Source organism: Myotis daubentonii, chromosome 6 (assembly GCF_963259705.1).
Source record: "Myotis daubentonii chromosome 6, mMyoDau2.1, whole genome shotgun sequence".
Classification (NCBI taxonomy): Eukaryota; Metazoa; Chordata; class Mammalia; order Chiroptera; family Vespertilionidae; genus Myotis; species Myotis daubentonii.
The window spans coordinates 85,976,927-85,994,714 of NC_081845.1; the positions used below are offsets into that span (position 1 = coordinate 85,976,927).

At 52.1% G+C, this 17,788-nt stretch overlaps 1 protein-coding gene across 2 annotated transcripts in view; it reads right to left on the bottom strand.

The window, feature by feature from the left end:
- CUL9 (cullin 9) overlaps positions 1 to 17,788 on the bottom strand; it is a 37,315-nt gene that overhangs the window by 6,292 nt on the left and 13,235 nt on the right. The window contains exons 12-31 of one of the 2 annotated variants that reach the window (XM_059701613.1): positions 17,164 to 17,413; positions 16,973 to 17,078; positions 16,053 to 16,280; positions 15,770 to 15,860; positions 15,464 to 15,668; positions 14,078 to 14,183; positions 13,714 to 13,809; positions 13,295 to 13,470; positions 12,924 to 13,057; positions 12,387 to 12,566; positions 12,111 to 12,220; positions 11,834 to 12,016; positions 11,534 to 11,694; positions 11,069 to 11,294; positions 10,798 to 10,987; positions 4,775 to 4,914; positions 4,527 to 4,656; positions 4,190 to 4,389; positions 3,500 to 3,750; positions 2,197 to 2,542 (exon numbers count right to left, since the gene is read on the bottom strand). In XM_059701613.1, coding sequence (XP_059557596.1) covers positions 2,197 to 2,542; positions 3,500 to 3,750; positions 4,190 to 4,389; positions 4,527 to 4,656; positions 4,775 to 4,914; positions 10,798 to 10,987; positions 11,069 to 11,294; positions 11,534 to 11,694; positions 11,834 to 12,016; positions 12,111 to 12,220; positions 12,387 to 12,566; positions 12,924 to 13,057; positions 13,295 to 13,470; positions 13,714 to 13,809; positions 14,078 to 14,183; positions 15,464 to 15,668; positions 15,770 to 15,860; positions 16,053 to 16,280; positions 16,973 to 17,078; positions 17,164 to 17,413 — 3,509 coding nt within the window. The remainder of the gene's footprint in view (positions 1 to 2,196; positions 2,543 to 3,499; positions 3,751 to 4,189; positions 4,390 to 4,526; positions 4,657 to 4,774; positions 4,915 to 10,797; positions 10,988 to 11,068; positions 11,295 to 11,533; positions 11,695 to 11,833; positions 12,017 to 12,110; positions 12,221 to 12,386; positions 12,567 to 12,923; positions 13,058 to 13,294; positions 13,471 to 13,713; positions 13,810 to 14,077; positions 14,184 to 15,463; positions 15,669 to 15,769; positions 15,861 to 16,052; positions 16,281 to 16,972; positions 17,079 to 17,163; positions 17,414 to 17,788) is intronic. The other variant, XM_059701614.1, reaches the window with a different exon arrangement.

Genomic DNA, 17,788 nt, shown 5'->3' on the forward strand with positions numbered 1-17,788 from the left:
TCCACTCCCCAAGCCCTACCTGCTCTACCTCCAAATGCAGCCCGCCCACCCACTCCGCTCTTCCCCCATCCCTCGGCCGCACGACCACCTTCTCTGGCCTGTGTGGACCAGTCTCCGAAGGGGTGTCCCTGCTTCCTCTCCTGTCCTGGCCCAGCTTTTCTCCACACAAAGTGACCCTTTCACTCCCTGCTTTACACCCACATGGCTTCCCCTGGAGCAAAGCCCACTGTGTGCCAATCCCCCCCCAACTGGCCCCTGCACCTGCCAAGCCTCCTCTCCCCGCCACCCCCCTGCTGTCCCACCACTTCAGCGCACGCTCACTGGCTCTTCTCTCCGTCCACCACTCTTCCCCCAGATCTCCTCCTCCGACGGGCCTTCCCCAACCTCCCCAGTCTGAAGTCCCTACGAGGCCCCCAGCCCACTCCTAACCCCAGTCACTTCCAACAAGACCCACTGCAGTCTCTTCCCTGCACTTATCCTCAGAGTGTGGCCCCGGACGGGACTGCCCAAACCCAATCCGGCCCAGGGCAGGTTCCTTCTCCACCCAGTGCCTCCCTCTGCAGTCTGCCAAATGCGATGGCAAGTCCCTGCCTCGCAGAGAACTAGGACGGAACCAAGCAAAGAATGCGTGCGAGGCAGCACAGTGGCCCAGAGCGAGTCCCCGCAACTATTAGCTGCTATTTCCAGCCTCTAGTGACTTCTTGCTTGGATTGTCCCACCCCCTCATTCAGCACCCCGTGCTGTGCACACAGTAAAACCAGGACAAGTATTAGTTGAAGGAAAAAATGGACGGTCAAGGAAGTCAGTAAGGACCTAGAGAAAAGTGAGCACAGGCACCTACGTGAGAAGAGGAACTGGAAACCGAGCAAAAGGGAAGGAGAAAAGGTACAAGCGTGCAATGCACCTGTCCCAGACCACACACCCTGGGACGCTGCTGGGAGAGGCAGCGACCATTCATGGCAACAACGTGCTCATCCTGTTAAGCTGATACCTGTGAGGGAGGGAACATCAGACCCTCAGCACTCGGTTCCCTGCCTCCGAAGACTCCGTACTCGCGCCCCCACCTACGGCCTTGTCTGCGTCAGCTTTACAGCAGCAAACCCTGCCTTCCCATACTTTTGTGCTATGTCCTGGTTTATAATACTTTTTATTTTCATATTAAATAAGAGCATATACCAGAGTGGAGCAAAAGCAGGTTTGTAGTTGTGAATACACGAAACACAGTTTATTCCTCTATCATTATTTATTAATTAGTGTATTATTTTCCATATGAACAACTACAGACCTACTTTTGCCCACCCATATAACAGAAGTGAAGATATTCTAAGATAAAGACTTGAATGGTAGAAAGGAAACCATAAACTATTATCACCACCAATTTAATAACACCTCATTTACAAAGTGCCTTAAGGTACACTGTGTGTGAGATGTGTGTGTGATGTGTGCGAGACGTATGTGTGTGTTAAGATGTGTGTGTGAGACGTGTGTGTGTGTGAGATGTATGTGTGTTAAGATGCGTGTGAGACGTATGTGTGTGTTAAGATGTGTGTGAGACGTGTGTAAGATGTGTGTGAGACGTATATGTGTGTGTGTCTGTGTCTAGTCCTCAAACTTGACTGATACTGGAATCACCTGAGGTTTTAACACTCCATATGCTGGGGTTTCACCTGCAGAAATTCTGATTTACTTGGCCTGGTATATAGCATGAGCATTAGGATCTTTAAAAGCCCGTGATTGCCCTAGCTGGTTTGGCTCAGTGGGTAGAGTGTGGGTAGAGTGGACCGAAGGGTCCCGGGTTCGACTCCAGTCAAGGACACGTGCCTCGGTTGCAAGCTCCTCCTACCTGGGCCCTGGGCCCTAGTCAGGGTGCGTGCAGGAGGCAACCAATCAGTGTTTCTCACATCGATGTTTCTCTTTGTCTTTCCCTCCCTCTTCCACACTAAGAATCAATGGAAAATATCCTTGGGTGAGGATTAAAAAAAAAAAAGCTCCCAGAGATTGTAATACGCAGCCAGTTTGAGAACCACTGATGCATACCAATACCGCTGGATCCTAACAAAACTAGTGTAAGAGGGACTAAGAGACCTGTCCCACATTCCTGGGGTAGGCAATGGTGGCGCTAGGGCTAGAACCAGCAGTTGCCAAGGAACCGCATTCGAGTAGAAAGCCAGGGGCAGGAGAGAGCTGGGGCCTCACCTTGCAGCAGTAGTGCCTGCAGCAGAGAGAGGGCAAGTCGTCATCCGGCTCCAGGGGGCTGACACAGACAGGGCAGTGATCGGGGCGTGTAGGGGCAGCCTGGGGCTGGGGCACCCGCAGCCCAGCTGCCAGCAGCAGTGGCTGGGGGTTATCACTGTAGCTCTGCAGCAGCTGTTCGGCACTCCAGTGGGCATGAGCCAAAAGGTGCTGAGCTACATCTGGCTCCAGGTTCAGTGTCTCCTGCACCTGCCGCACCGTCTGCTCCATCAACCCTTCCACCTCCTGGGGGCTCATGGTGCGGCCTGCAGGCAGCTGAAGGGATGCCAGGGCGGCCACAGCTTCTGGGCTTGTGGGGCAGAGAAGAGTCAGTGGTCAGTCTCCCGGTCCTGCTTATACAAGCTACTAACTGAACCCCACCTTGTCCCCCAGCTCCCTGCTTGCACACCCCTGTCACACTTGCTTAACCAGCCAGAGAATAACCCCCAAACCAAGTGTCACAGCAGGCTCCTCCACAGAAGCATTTGTAGGTGTGGGGGTTGGGCTGGATGTCAAAGTGACTGCGGGCACCACAGGAATCGAGTGGGTGGGGGTCAGGAGGCTAACTGACCTACAGTAGATGGGACAGTCCCACTGGAGGTCCCACCCAAATGCTGCCAGCATGTCTGTGAGAAAGAGTGTGGTCTGTGGACCAGCAGCACAGGTACCAGAGGCAGCTCTACCGAAGCAGGATCTGCATTTTAACAAGCTCCCAGGTGATGTACGCGCATGTGAAAGGTGGAGAAATATTCTAGTCTCGAGAACTCACTCTATACCCAGTGCAAACAACAGGCATGGAAGAGGTGCCCTAAAAACTTCTGGTGAATTGGATCCGATGCAGAAGTTTTAGCCACTTCAGGGACAGCTATGGCAGCTATGGAAGCCTCCAGAACAGGCTTCCCATTGTAGTTTGTGTATTTCACTGAGCAGAGTACATAGCACTCAATACAAATTGCATATTTCATCTTTGCTTAGATGAGACATACATAAAGGAGCTCACATGGGTGGGTCCCTTGCTAAGGGCTGACTCTAGGAGGAGGGGGACAGACTAGAAAAAAAAAGAAGGGGTGAAGGCACCGGGAGGAGGAATGAGGACGATCGAATGGGGGAAAATGCAGGGAGAGGGAAAAGGGGTTGGACAAAGAAATGACATGTGTTTCCACCAGGGAGCCTGGCCCCTCCCAAGTTATTGAGGTGCCATCTGTCATGGGGAGCCCATCTCTACTGCTTGCAGCCCCTGCAGGGGGCGGGGGCTGGGGGAGGCTACCTGGGCTTGGAGGCCTCGGTGGTCTGGCTGCCACAGAAGGGGATCTCGGCCTGGCCCCGGCAGGGCCCCGTGGGCTCTGGGCTGGCGTACATCAGCATCTGGGGCCAGTCATCACGCTGTTTCACATAGCCCTGGCCCAGGAGGTGCAGGATGCAAGAGAAGACATCTGTGCTGGTACAGGCCACGCCCCCGGCCACAGTGCGGCCCAGGCTCCCGGGAGGGTTTGGGCCCTTCTGCCAGGCCTCCAGCACCTGGATGGGAGGAGGAAACAGGCAGGCCACGTTACCTGGAGGAGCAGCCTGTCTAGGCTCGATGCCCAGCTGTTCCACTTACTATCTGTGTGACAACGGATAAGTTACTAACTCTCTCATGCCTCATTTTTCTTACCTGTCAAACGGAAAGGACGACAGTAATAATAATACTGCCTAGCTCACAGAGTGGTGCAGATTAAATGACTTAATAATGCAAACTCTTAGAGTTAGGACCTGGCACAGGGTAAACACTCATGTCCTGTCTCTACTTTCAGTCTACCGGCCCCGTCAGGGATAGAAAACCCAGACAGAAATGTCACCCTGGGAGGGCTCACGCTGACAGTTTACCCTGCCTTGTGGTGACCTCTGGCTCTAACCTCCAACCCCAAGCACAGCTTCCTCCCCCCTCCCCTAGCTTCAGGGTCCCCTCTCTGCCTACCAGACAAACCAGGTGATCAATGTGGAGGCCCTCCTCCCTGTGGGCTTTGAGGATACGGACAAGAAGACATCTCAAGAGGTTCCTCTTCTGTTCCAGGGTTCGACCCTCATCCTTCCTTACATCCAGGTACTTCTGGGGAGGCATCAGCCACAGGGCCTCCCCACAGGGCCGGAGCGCAGGCTCACGGACTCGCAGCACACCTGGAACTCACTGCCAGTTAGTGCCCGAGGAGGGGGAGGGGCAGAAAGGGGACCCGTTCTCATTCCCTACCACACTACCCCGCCCTGGGGGCCCCACGCCCTATGAGCAGAGTCTCAGGCCAGCCCCACTGACCTACCCCCATGTGGAAAGTCCTGACCCTCGTGCAGGGTCAAAGGGCCATTCTCAGAGGTGAGGGGCAGGAGTGCCTGGAGCAGTAGCTGTGGGGTGAGGTCAGAATTCTTCAGCAAGGTTTCTACTGACACCTCCTGGCGAGGAGAAACAGGGACAGTCAGAAGTGGGGAGAAAGGATGGGAGGAGGAACAGAGTTTAGAACAGTGGCAGACAAGGGGGAAAGAAGACAGAGAGGCTGAGGAGCTGAGGCACCTCTGTCTGGTTGAAATTCAACAGCAGCCACATCTGCACAGTGGACACATGCAGGGTCTGTTCCCCAAACTGCAGCTCAGCCCGGCCCAGCCACGTCCACTGCAGCCGCCGATGTGGTCCCCGGACTGGATGGTCCTGACCTGGGAGCATGTCGAGGAGAAGGGTGGAGACACAGAACAAGGGAAAAGGGGGTGAGGCGCTGAGGCGAGGGTCACTATTAGTTAGGTTTGCTCCTGCTAATCTCTCAGACCCCAGCATTACAGCCTCCGGAGCGCAGCCTCCCTGGCAAGTCACAGGCATCTGGGAGCACCCTCCGCCCCGTGCCCCACCCTGCACGAGACAGGCTCCATGGAAGGAACACCGGAGACCTGGGCTTTGCCCTTAAGGAGCAGACAGATCCTCTAGGCTGGGTCTCTTCCTTGCCCTGTGTCCAGCTCGGGCAAGGCGAGCCTGGCAAGTGCGCTCAGACTGGAGAGCAAGGACGCTGTCAAAGGCAGCGAGTTTCAAACAGAGCCACCTGAGAGGTCACTCTGGCTACGATGGGACAGTTTGGATGACAAAAGAACGACACCCAAAACCAAGATGGCGGCATAGGTAAACACCAGAAATTGCTGCCTCCAACAAATTCAAAAATACAACTAAAAGACAAAACGGACATCATCCAGAACCACAGGAAGGCTGGCCGAGTGGAAATTCTACAACTAGGAGGAAAGAGAAAAGCACACTGAGACTCAGAGGAGGTGCGGAAGTAAAGTGCAGAGGTACGGAGGTGGACGTGGCAAGGGCTGGCAACTGAGGACGCGGCTGTCTTTTTGAATCGGGAGGGAATCACAAGCTCCCGACTGCTCTGAATTCCAGTTCCGGGAAGTCTCTGGGGACCCAGGACTCATACAGGGAGAAACTGGACTGTGTGGCAGCAGGCAGAACTCGGAACTCGAGGGCGGCTTTTTCTCAGAGGTGCTTGCAGTGATTACCGGGACACTGGGACATGCGGCCCCTTAGGGCAGGGCTGAGGATCAGCCACAGCTGCTTGCTCCGCCCTGTTGATCCCCTGAGACCCCGCCCCACCCAGGCTGTGAGCAGAGGCTTTTGCATATGAATGCCCTGGCCCTTTGCAATCTGAAAATTACCTAACAAACTGCAGCTGGGCCAGACAGACCCAGAACTTCCAAGAGAAGGCCCAAGGCCCCACAGCAGCTTGCACTGCTTCACAGCTGGGATCCTGCTGGGTAGCCTCAGGCAGAGGCTAAATTAGCACCTCCTTAGATCCAAGAGCAAGTGGTCAGAGTGGGACCATCCAATTACAACTCCTCAGATCCATAAGGGACACACTCAGGGGCAGACTCAGTGAGCACCAAAGCCCCACTGAAGCAAGTCTTGCCCCATAAGGGTGTCTCCACCACAGAAGTTCTCCCACTGTAGACACAGCTGACTCTCACAGCCAATTGGCCTGGAGGTCAATTCCTCCCAGTGATACCTACAACAATCAAGGCTTAACTACAACAAGACTGTGCACAAAGCCCACAAAGGGGTGCACCAAGAGTGTCCACCTCAGGTAATTGGGGAGGCTGAGCCACTGGGCCCTATAGGACACCTAGCACACAAAGCCACTCTATCAACACAGGGAAGCATAAAAAATGCGGAGACAAAGAAACAGGTCACAAATGACAGAAATGGAGGAAAGCAAACGACTGGATATAGAGTTCAAAACCACACTTATAAGGTTTTTCAAGAACTTTCTAGAAACCGCCGATAAATTTAGTAAGGCCCTCAAAAAGACTGGTGAGACCGCCGATAAATGTAGTGAGACCCTCAAGAAATCTAGTGAGACCCTCGAGGTTATGAAAAAGGACCAACTAGAAATTAAGCATACACTGACTGAAATAAAGGATATTATGCAGAGTTCCAACAGCAGACCAGAGGATCGCAAGAATCAAGTCAAAGATTTGAAATACGAAGAAGCAAAAAACACCCAACTGGAAAAGCAAAATGAAAAAAGAATCCAAAAATACAAAGAGAGTGTAAGGAGCCTCTGGGACAGCTTCAAGCATACCAACATCAGAATTATAGGGGTGCCAGAAGAAGAGAGAGAGCAAGATATTGAAAACCTTATTTGAAGAAATAATGACAGAAAACTTCCCCTACCTGGTGAAAGAAATAGACTTACAAGTCCAGGAAGCGCAGAGAACCCCAAACAAAAGGAATCCAAAGAGGACCACACCAAGACACATCATAATTAAAATGCCAAGAGCAAAAGACAAAGAGAGAATCTTAAAAGCAGCAAGAGAAAAACGGTTAGTTACCTACAAGGGAGTACCCAAACGATTGTCAGCTGATTTCTCAACAGAAACTTTGCAGGCCAGAAGGGAGTGGCAAGAAATATTCAAAGTGATGAATGCCAAGAACCTACAACCAAGATTACTTTACCCAGCAAAGCTATCATTCAGAATTGAAGGTCAGATAAAGAGCTTCACAGATAAGGAAAAGCTAAAGGAGTTCATCACCACCAAACCAGTATTATATGAAATACTGAAAGGTATCCTTTAAGAAGAGGAAGAAGAAGAAAAATGTAAAGATACAAATTATGAATAACAAATACACATCTATCAACAAGTGAATCTAAAAATCAAGTGAATAAATAATCTGATGAACAGAATGAACTGGTGATTATAATAGAATCAGGGGCATAGAAAGGGAGTGGACTGACTATTCTTGGGGGGGAAAGGGGTGTGGGGGGTGCGGGAGGAGACTGGACAAAAATCGTGCACCTATGGATGAGGACAGTGGTGGTGGTGGTGGGGGGGGTTTGAGGGCGGAGGGTGGGGTGGGAACCGGGTGGAGGGGAGCTATGGGGGGACAAAAGAGGAACAACTGTAGTAATCTGAACAATAAAGATTTAATTAAAAAAAAAAAAAAGAATGACACCCGCAATGGATTGAAACACATGAAATTTTTTTAAATCCATGAATTCACAATGATGGTTGTGTTTTGTTTTGTTTTTTAGGAGACTTCATTGGGCATCTTTAGAGGATGCCAGAGAACCAGCACATTATTTTGAAAACTGGTTCAAAATAAAGGGGAGAAGGAGAGAGTCAAGCCTCTCCTGTATCAGTGGTACTTGAAGGTAACTAGAACGCTGATGAGAAAAGTTTCTCTGTATAGAGAAAGCATTCCAGCAAATACACGAGGAAGGAATGATAGAACTAGAATGTCACCAGTCCGTAACCCGCAGTGAGATGGTCAACCTACGCAATGGTAACGAATGGCTGTCTAGTGGAAAGCTGATGGGAACCATATGCAATGTGTACATCAGACTAACAACACTGACACCCACTGATCCACCTCAGCACAGAAAGACAGCTAGAAATAACACGCCTCCTGGAGAAGGCCGCAACACCCCCCATGGAGTGTTCCTGCCCAAGAAATCCAACTCAAAGCGGAATGAGCTTCTATAGCTAATGATCAGTTTTCAGGAAATAAAGGAGACAGAGGGGCATGCTAGAGGACACCTCGTGGATACAATCGGCAAGATCCAGCCTGTCAACAACTCTACTTGGAAAACAGCCCAGTTTCCCCCACAAACAATCGCAAAAGGGGTAGGGAATAAAAAAGGGAGACAGGAACCCAGATTGATGTAGAACTAAATCAGGTTCAATACGTGGGCTTGGTTTAGATCCTTAATAAACAAAAACACCCAATTTTAAACACTTTGACAATTACATAAACATGAACACTAAATGTATATTTGATATTAGGAATTGTTAATTTCTAAAGGTTTGATCATGTAGTATCCTTGCCTTTAAAAAGAGAGTCCTTATCTTTTCAATTTCAGGGCTGTATGGGGTGCGCAGGAAGCAGCCAATCAATGATTTTCTCCCATCATTGATGTTGCTATCTCTCCCTCTTTCTCTCTGACATCAATAAAAATATATTTAAAAAATAAATAAAAATGATCTAAAAGAATTATCCATCCAAACAAAAAGTAGAAGGATAAAAAAAGATGTACTAGAAAGACAGTAACCAAGGAAAGCTGGTATACTATTAATACCAGGTAAAAATGGACTTTAAGAGCTTTACTAGAAGGTCACTCCATAATGACAAGATCTAATTAACCATGAAGATTCTGTATCTGCATAGCCCATTGTGATAGCCAGTAGCCACATGTGGCTACTTAAATTTAAACTGGTTAAAGTAAACTAGTCATATTTCAAGTACTCAATAGCCACAAATGTCTATCATACTGAACAGTGCAGAACGTTTCTATCCTTGCAGAAAGTTCTATTAGCAGCACTGTTAAATAATTTTAAAGTTGTATATAATAAGAGTCAAAATATATAAAGGGAAATTTACATACTTAATTTAGAAATTCACTATCATAATGGTAGATTAGAGCACACCTCTCTCAGTATTAGATCAAGCAGTTAAAAATAAGGTTATAGAAAGTGTGAATAATACAATGAACAAGGTCAATTTAGTGAAATATGTATAATCTTGTATCCAGCAACAGAAAAACACACATTGTTCTTAATCACACATGAAAAACTTACAAAATTTGACCATCTACTTGGCCACAAAGGAAGTCTCAATAAATGGCAAAGATTCAGTATCACAGAAACATTGTTTTTTGGCCACAATGGAATGAAGGTTGAAATCTAAAACAAAAAGAATACTAAACAGCCCCGGCCAGGTGGCTCAGTTGGTTGGAGCATCGTCCAGGACACCAAAAAAAAAAAAAGAACACTAAACAAACAAAACAAAGAAAAATCTGCTTGGAAATTTTAAAATCTACTTCTAGAAAACTATTAAGTCAAAGGAAAAATAGCCCTGACTGGTTTGGCTCAGTGGATAGAGCGTTGGCCTGTGGACCCAAGGGTCCCAGGTTCCATCCGGTCATGGGTGCCAGAAACAAATTAAAAATAATAATAATAAAAAAAAGAATAAAAATTAGAAAATTCTCTGAACTAAACAATAAAAATATTACATAATAAAAACTTGATTCAACATCCCAAATGTCCATCAGCAGCAGAAAGGGCAAATATATTCCTACAATGGACTATGACTCAGCAATACAAAAGAACACAGTAATGACACAACTGACAACCTGGATCACTCCCACAGACATTAAGTTGAGAGAAGGAAATTAGATACAGCAGAATATATACTCTGATTCCAATTATATGATGTTCATATACAGGCAAAACTCTATGGTGACAAAGGGAAGAACAACAGTTTCCCTTGGAAGAAGATACTGACTAGAAAGGAGACATGAAGGAGATGAAGGAGGGAGCTTGCTGGGTGCTGGGAGTATTCTGCATCTTGAGCTGGGGGTGGTTAAGGAAATGCATGTGGACACAAAATTCATTAAGTCACAATTAAGATGTGTGTGCTTTACTGACTACTAATTATACCTTAATAAAAAATAGTTCATATAAAATAAACAAATCTACCCTAGCTGGTTTGGCTCTGTGGTTAGAGCACTGGCTCCCTGACTGAATGGTTGAGGGTTGGATTCTGGTCAAGAGTCATACCTTGGTTGCAGACTTGGTCCCCAGCCCTGGTCAGGACATATGTGGGAGGCAACCAATCGATGTGTCTCTCTCACATTGATATCTCTCTCTCTCTCTTTCCCCTTCCCTTATACTCTCTCTAAAAATCAACGGAAAAAATATCCAGGGGTGAGGATTAACAACAACAAAAAAGTATAGATCTTATAGAATGCAGCTAAAGTAATATTGAGAGGGCGATTAATAGCTTTAAATACTTATATTTAAAAAGAAGTCTGAAAAGACTAGCATGCAACTTGAAGTTAGAAAAAGGAAAATAGAACCAATTCATATAAAGTTGAAGGAAATGAGAAATTAATGAAAATCTAACCCACACTTCTTCACCCTTCCCTAGGAGACTGCTGTTGCTAGAGAATGTTTCTTCCTATCTATGCATTCCTGTCCAAAGGTCACCTCCTCTTCCTCTCTTGCCACCCCAAACCTCACCCCAATATCCAATTGCCTGTCCCATCTCCTCACTCTGGCTGTAGAAATTGGAGAAGCGGTCAAGGGCATCACAGAATTCTGTGGGAAGGCACTTTCTGGGGTGGTACAGGTAGCAGAGTGGGGAGACGGGCCAGCAGCGTGGTGACAGGACCAGTATAGAAACTGCTGGACCTGGGTCCTCGAGAAAGACTTCTTTCCCAGACTCCTCTTCTTCCTCTTCCTCCTGAGAGAGAGCAGAATTTCAAGGGCTCTTGGGCTCCCTTCTTTCCTCTCCCGTTCTCCCGCTCTCCTCCCTTGCTCTTACCTCTGCTTCCAGGACCTGCTCTTCCTCATCCTCCTGCTCCAAGAGCAGCCTGTCCAGCCGCTGGAGCTGGAAGAGGTGGAACTGGCGCTGCAGCTGCTCGGAGGCACTCAGGCTCTGCAGCATCTGCTGGGGGAGGCGGTGGGGGAAGCAGGAACCGATCTGCTCCAGCACGGCCCCCTCCAGCCAGCTGCAGCCCAGGCTCAGGAGACGGTCCGCCATGTAGTGCCTGCAGCGCACACAGCCCAGGCCCGGCCTCAGTGTGGGCACTCGGCACATAGGTCCCTCTGTTGCAGCCAACCTGGGTCACGGCCCTACCTCACCTCCTCCTTCCCACCAAGGCCATGGCCATCTCTGAATCTTAATCTCTTCTCCCCACTGCCCTCCTTCATCTTCCCTCTAAGACTCCATCTTTGTCCTCTCTACACTCTAGGCCTCCCATCCCCTACTCTGTCGACCTTCACTCACTGGTAAAAGTGCTCAAAAGTGGTGGCCAGCTCCAGGCCAGAAAGGACCATGATGGGCTCCAGGTGCCGCTGAAGTTGCCCCAGCATGTCTGCTCCAGGGGTTCTGCCCACCAGGCAGCCCTGGATCTGCTGGTCGATGTGTCTGGCAAACTGCTCACTCATCTGGGGCAATGGAAAGGGCACTGGTGAACCAGGAAGAGGGAGTGGAGGAGAGTGGGGAGTGAAAGAAGATGAGAGGGCAGAGAGGGGTGAGCCTTGCATGAGCTTACGCCCCGCCGACTGGGAGGCTGACGGTACTCACGTGAGTAGCCATGAGGAAGGGTTGCTGCAGCAAGGCGCCTGAGAAGCCACTGTGCAGGGCCAGCGTGAAGGCTGCCCGAGGTCCAAAGAGCTCTGAGCCTGCTCTCTGCAAGTGCTCATAGAGTGCACAGTAACGAGGCACGAAGTCTGGGGCCCTCCAGGCTGCAGCCAGGAACCTGCTGACCTGAGGAGAAAGAGCAAGAAATGTAAAAGGGAAGTCCCAGTGTGCGGCCAGCCTCGCAGACCCCCTCCGCAGAGCTCAGCTTCCTGCTGCCCACCTGCTCCTGCACCACGCTCAGCCAGCACTGCGTCATGCTCCTCAGGCTGCTGCTCGGGAGGACAGGTGAAGGCCCCGGGCTCCGGTCCCGACCCTTACTGTTCCTGCTGGCTGTAGAGACACCGGGCAAAGGAAGGAGTTTCATCTCAGCCTCTGCTGAGTCTCGGGGTCTTGGGTACTGACCCCTGGAAATGCCCACAGCAAAGCAGTGAGGAAGAGTAACACCCGCGAGGGGAGGAGCCAGGTTCTCAGCTCGGCCGCCCCGGCGGGGACTTACGGGGCTGCGTGGATGGCTCAGGAGAAGGCCCCGGAGGAGGCTCCACATGCACCAGCAAGTGGCAAAGGCGACGAACTTGAGAGGCAAAGGATGCTGCTCGACTCAGGGGGTTCCGAGAGCTCTCCCTCTGCTCTAAGTACTGACCCAGCAGCCATCCCAGGGAGCTCACGCCTTCCGCGTCTAAAAGAAGATGGGTCAGGAACAGGTGCCCATGGGAAATGGGGCAACAGACAGTCCGGGAGGAGAAGGAGCAATTGTACAAAAAGGTTTGGGGGCCAGCACAGCTCTCGACCCCCCTCCCACCACGGTCTGCTTCAGCTGGAGTCTGGGGATATGGAAACAGATTGGGGATGGGGTGGAGGGAAGATTCAAATACCAGAGTCTCAGGGAGCAGTCTGTGGAGGAAGGAAAGGAACACTGAGGTGACAGGCCTTCGGGGATAAAGACAGGAACCAAGAGAACCAAGAGCATTAACCCAGGCGGTGCCTGGGAATGGTGACAAGGAGCTGGTTAGTGGGCCAGGGTCGGGATGGTTACCGGGGCAGGTGATGTTCTGCACCAGGGGGCTGACCAGGGCCTCCCAGCAGGTCTTGCCCAGCGCTCGGGCGGCCTCGTCATCAGGGAGGAAGCGATCAGCAAAATTCTGTTCATGGCGCAAAACCTTGTTCAGTCTGGGGATAAACAGTGTGTGGTCCAGGATTAAAGGCACACATTTCCTTGTGGCTCCACTCGAGTGCAGTCAACTCCTAATCACCCCGTGCTCAGTCCACCCCCAGCTCTTCCCTGGCACGTACTTCTCACCTGTGTTCACTTCCCTTGTGTCCTGGCCACTGCTCTACCTTTCAGACTCCACAGCATCTCCCCTTCAGTGTCCTGCTCCCTGACCCACCTCCTCCGGCCTCACCCACCTGGGACAGAGCTGGAGGAGGCGCCTGCGGTCCTCTGCTATGTCCCGGCTCCAGGCTTGCGCCCGGATGGTGTAGAAGAGACATGTACGGCGACACAGCTGCTCTCGGAACAGTGGCCAGAAAGTGGGCTTGGGGCCCAGGACCTCCACACCCCGAACCCGGGTGTCGATGCCGCCCTGTTACATGCACACACTTATCTGTCACCTAAGTCACCAAGCACTACCAAAGCCTGGCCTCACCCCTGAGTTCCCTGGAGACAGTCCTGCATCTCTGGGACTCAGCAGGGTCCTGGGCCATCCCCAGGCAGACTGAGGAGAAGCCTTGGTCCGAGCCTGGCCCCCAAATGCAGTAACCCAGTCACTATGGAAACCCCGTGCTACCTCTCGATCCTCAGACCCCCGCCTCTGCCCCTGCCCTACCTGCTGGCAGCGCTTTATGCGGATCTGGATGACCGGCCAGAAGCGGTTCAAGTTCTCCAGGAGGACCACCCGGCTGGCGGAGGGCACCACATTCACCTGGTGGGCAGGGGAGAAGAGGGAGGGCTGTCACCTCCGAGGCGGGGCTGGAAGGACTGCTGACAGCAACCAAGTTTGTGATGTTGTGTGCCCATCACTGCTCCTGCACGGAGCCCACGGACCCACTTGGATCCACATCCTTAATTCTGCTCACTGCTCACGAGGAGGAAGGGATATGGAATTCCCCAGGGGTGGGCCCTTCTGATAAGGCCCCAGGACAAACAGAAGGATGGGGAGTAAGGGGCGGGGGGATCACGAGGGTCCCCACCATGTTGAGCTCAGTGCTGATGCAGCTGGTGCTGTCACCCCCATACACCACCACCCTGGCCGGCATGTAACTGGAGTCCTCACTGGCCACCAGCAGAGTCAGCTGCCTGGGAGAGGAGAGAGGGGTCAGTCAGAATCAGGACTCTGAGCTTAGCTCACAACTTCAACCCACCACTTCCTCGTCAGACTCCTGTCCCTCTGCTTAAGCATCAGTCCTCCCTAGACCCTGTTTTTGCCTTTATCTTCCCCCAAGTGGCTTCAAGCTCATACTTTCCACTGAAAATTGCCCAATGACTCCAAACCCACATCTCTACCCTACACTCCTCTCCTGAGCTTCCTGCTGTGTGTCCCACGGGCATTTCCGTGTCATGCCTCAAAGTGGGAGGCACCTCAAGGTCAACAGGCCCAAGTGGAACTATCATGTCTTCAGAAACCTTCTCTCCCCTGGGAAGGAAAACTGCCGCCACCCCCCCCCCCCCCCAGTGCCACAACCGGACACTGTCACGGTGCCCCTCCCTCTGCTGCTTCCCTCCTCAGGCCCACCGCCAGTCCCTTGACTCCACCAAAGGCGTCCCAGCCCATCACCTCCTGGCGGTTCCCATTCCCTCTGCCTAACTGAAGACAGCCATCCCTTTTCAGCTAGACCACTGCATAAACCTTTCAACTCCCATATGCCAGAGTGAGTGTTCTAAATTTAAACACCCAGCTCTGTCTCTTCCCTTCTTAGAACCCTTCAGTGGCTCCCCCACGTTGCAGAATAAAGCTCACACAACTCTTTGTGATCTGGCTCAGCCTACTTTTCTGGCTTCATCTCCTGCTGCTTCACTACACATAACCTTCATTCCAACCAAATACATTTATTTAAAGTTCCCCCCATACACCATTTCTTACTCCCATTTTGCTCACATGCTGTCCCTCTGCCTAGAATATCCACTGCCCTCTGTTTATCTCGCCGTTTTCTGCTTCAAAGCTCAGCTCAGTCCACCCCTCCTTCCGGAAGCCTTCTCCGACCCTCGGCTGGGCTGGGGGCCCACCGCACACGTCGACCACGTTCTCACTCTATGCTCTTAGTCGACCTGGTCCCCCAACTAGACTGCATGTGCCCTGACGACAGGTCCCATATCTTGTCCTTGCAGCTCCACACCATGGCACAGTGCCTGGCACAGAGACACGTTAAACAAATGCCCACAGAAAGAGAGGCTGAGTTGCTGATCTCCTTCAACACCAAGCACAGGAAGTGACAGCTGTACCTGCTGGGGAGCACGTCACCAGGCTCAGGGGGGAGGAGGTCTCTGTGCCTATGTGACTACTATTCACTGCACAGAATGGGCTTGAGCGTGTCCCTCAGGGATTTCAGACAGGGCTGTGCATGTGGGTGCATGCGCACCTAACAAGAATACCACGGCGCATGTGCACGGTGATGGAGTGGGAGCCGGTGCTCCCGTTGGACTCCCAGTAGGTCTTGGGGTTGCGGTCCGTCAGCTTGCTGGCCCGGTGCGGGTTGGAGGACACCTCCACCTTCTCCCAGCACTTGTCCTCCTTCACTTCCACACTGGAGCCTGGGGGCGGTGGGAGGGGGTGGCGGTCACAGCCTGGTTAGTTGAGAGAGAAAAGGCAAGGCACTGGAGAGCAGAAGAGAAGGGAAGAACAGATGCTGGGGTGGGAGCCAGGAGAAGGCAGAGGGGGCACGAACCCTGGCAGAGATGCCTGAGGAACACGTCAAAGAAGGGGATGTTGATGGGCTGGTGGGTTCGTCTGTGGTCTTCGATCTGGCCCAGCACCATCTGCAGCCAAAACAGGAGAGAGAGAAAGGGAAGGGGGAGAGGGGAAAACACAGAAAAACAAACAAAGTAAAAGACATATGTGAGAAAGAGTCCAAGGGCAACAGATACTCATGCCAAAGGGGGACACACCGAATCCCTTCCCCTGCTTCTGCCTCCCATCTCCCTTCGCTCTGTACCCACGAGCCGGCCCACCTGAATGCAGCCAGCCAGGATGCTGGAGGTGAGGCTGCTGTAGAGCTGGGCGTGCTTCTCGCAGTCGGTCAGCAGGTCGCGGAGCTCGCCGGCCCGCAGCACCAGCGCCGAGTGCCTGTCCGCCACTTTGCAGAGGGCCTCCTTGGCCCCCAGGCAGCACAGCACCACCGCATAGTCCTTGTGCGCCGAGGCCAGGCGGTGCAGGAAGCGGAGCAGCTCCTGCACAATCTGCGCCCGGAGCCACAGGGTGACCCGTGGGAAACAAGGCCAGGTCACGCTGGGGGCGGGTTAGTACAGGGCAGGTCCTGGCTGAGATCCTGGAGCAACTCAGAAGCCCAGGGAAAGGAGAGTACCAAAGGCAGGAACGGAAGACTGGGGTGCGGGGAGTCCAGAGTGAGCTGGCAGGAGCTGGGCACACCTCCCCAGGCCTCTTCCTGCCAGGGCCAAGCTATCTCAGCAGCCAACCTCGGTGCCCAAGCCTCTCACACCCTGAAGCGGGGGGAGCAGGAATGTTTGGGTTGCTAACTGTGGGCTTCTCTTCAACCAGGAATCTAAATCCAGGTGCAGCCAAAAGCTTATACAGGCACATCTCATTTTATTGCATTTAGCTTTATGGGGCGTGACAGATGTTGCATTTTTAACAAATTAAAGGCAAGGCCCTCCACCAGCAAAAAAATTACAATTCGCTTTATTGCGATATTCGCTTCACTGTAGTCTAGCACCAAACCCACAGTATCTGGGGCGTACACCTCTATTTCAAAGGCCCGGTTCTGGAGACTCTTAGGTGGCATCAGCTTCTCCTTCGGACCCCCCCCCCCCCCAGTGTCCAGCCCCTTCAGAAAGGCTATGCTGTCCCTCCAGAAGTAGCTGGGGCCTGAGGCTGCCTTTCCCTCCCCCACCCTTGCCGCGTCTCTGGTTACCTCAGAGTCACTACTGGGGCTACTCAGGCAGTTGAGGCAGGGCTCCAAGACCTCATGCCAGGGGAGGGCCATTGCCTCAGAGTAATCCAGCAGCTGGGTCATGACCCTGGTGAGGGGATGGAAACAAGTGAAGTCCCTACAGTCTGCCAGCGGCCCTCGCCACCAACGCACGGGCCGGACAGGTCCCTCACCCCAGCGCCGTCAGCAGCAGGGTTTTGTTGGGCCCGGGGGCATCCAGAGTCCGCAGCAACAGGAGGAAGGGCTGGGCCTCCTCCTGGAGGCGCTTGAGGAGGGGCCTCAGGGCCCCCCCAGGGCCCCCCTCACGGCACAGCACACGCTCCAAGTCCAGGAGGAGTTCTGCAGATGGGCCTCCAACCAGGGACCGGATCAGCAGCTCGGGGGACCCATCCTGGCCCGGGGCACCGGGGGGCTCCAGTGTTGCTGCCCAGACACACGGGAGGAAGAAAATACATACAAAGAGGATTCGTACAAGTTGGCCAAACCGAGAAATGGGCAGGTCCTGAAAATCACCCCCAGATTTCCCTCCCATTCGGAGGTGCCTGCAGATTTTACAAAACTATAGGGGATTTTCTTTTCTGGCCCCAAATATATACCTAGCTACATCTGAAGAAATGTCTAGAAAGGCAAACACTGTCACATTTACCGTTTTTAGTCTCCTATATCATACAATTACATTTATGATTAGACGTGAACTATGCTGTCACATACGCCAGTAAACGTCAGCTGGTGTAAGCGCACCTGCACTAACCTGGCCTGGGGCTTCAGACAGACACGCTAAAGGACACTGCTTTCTTC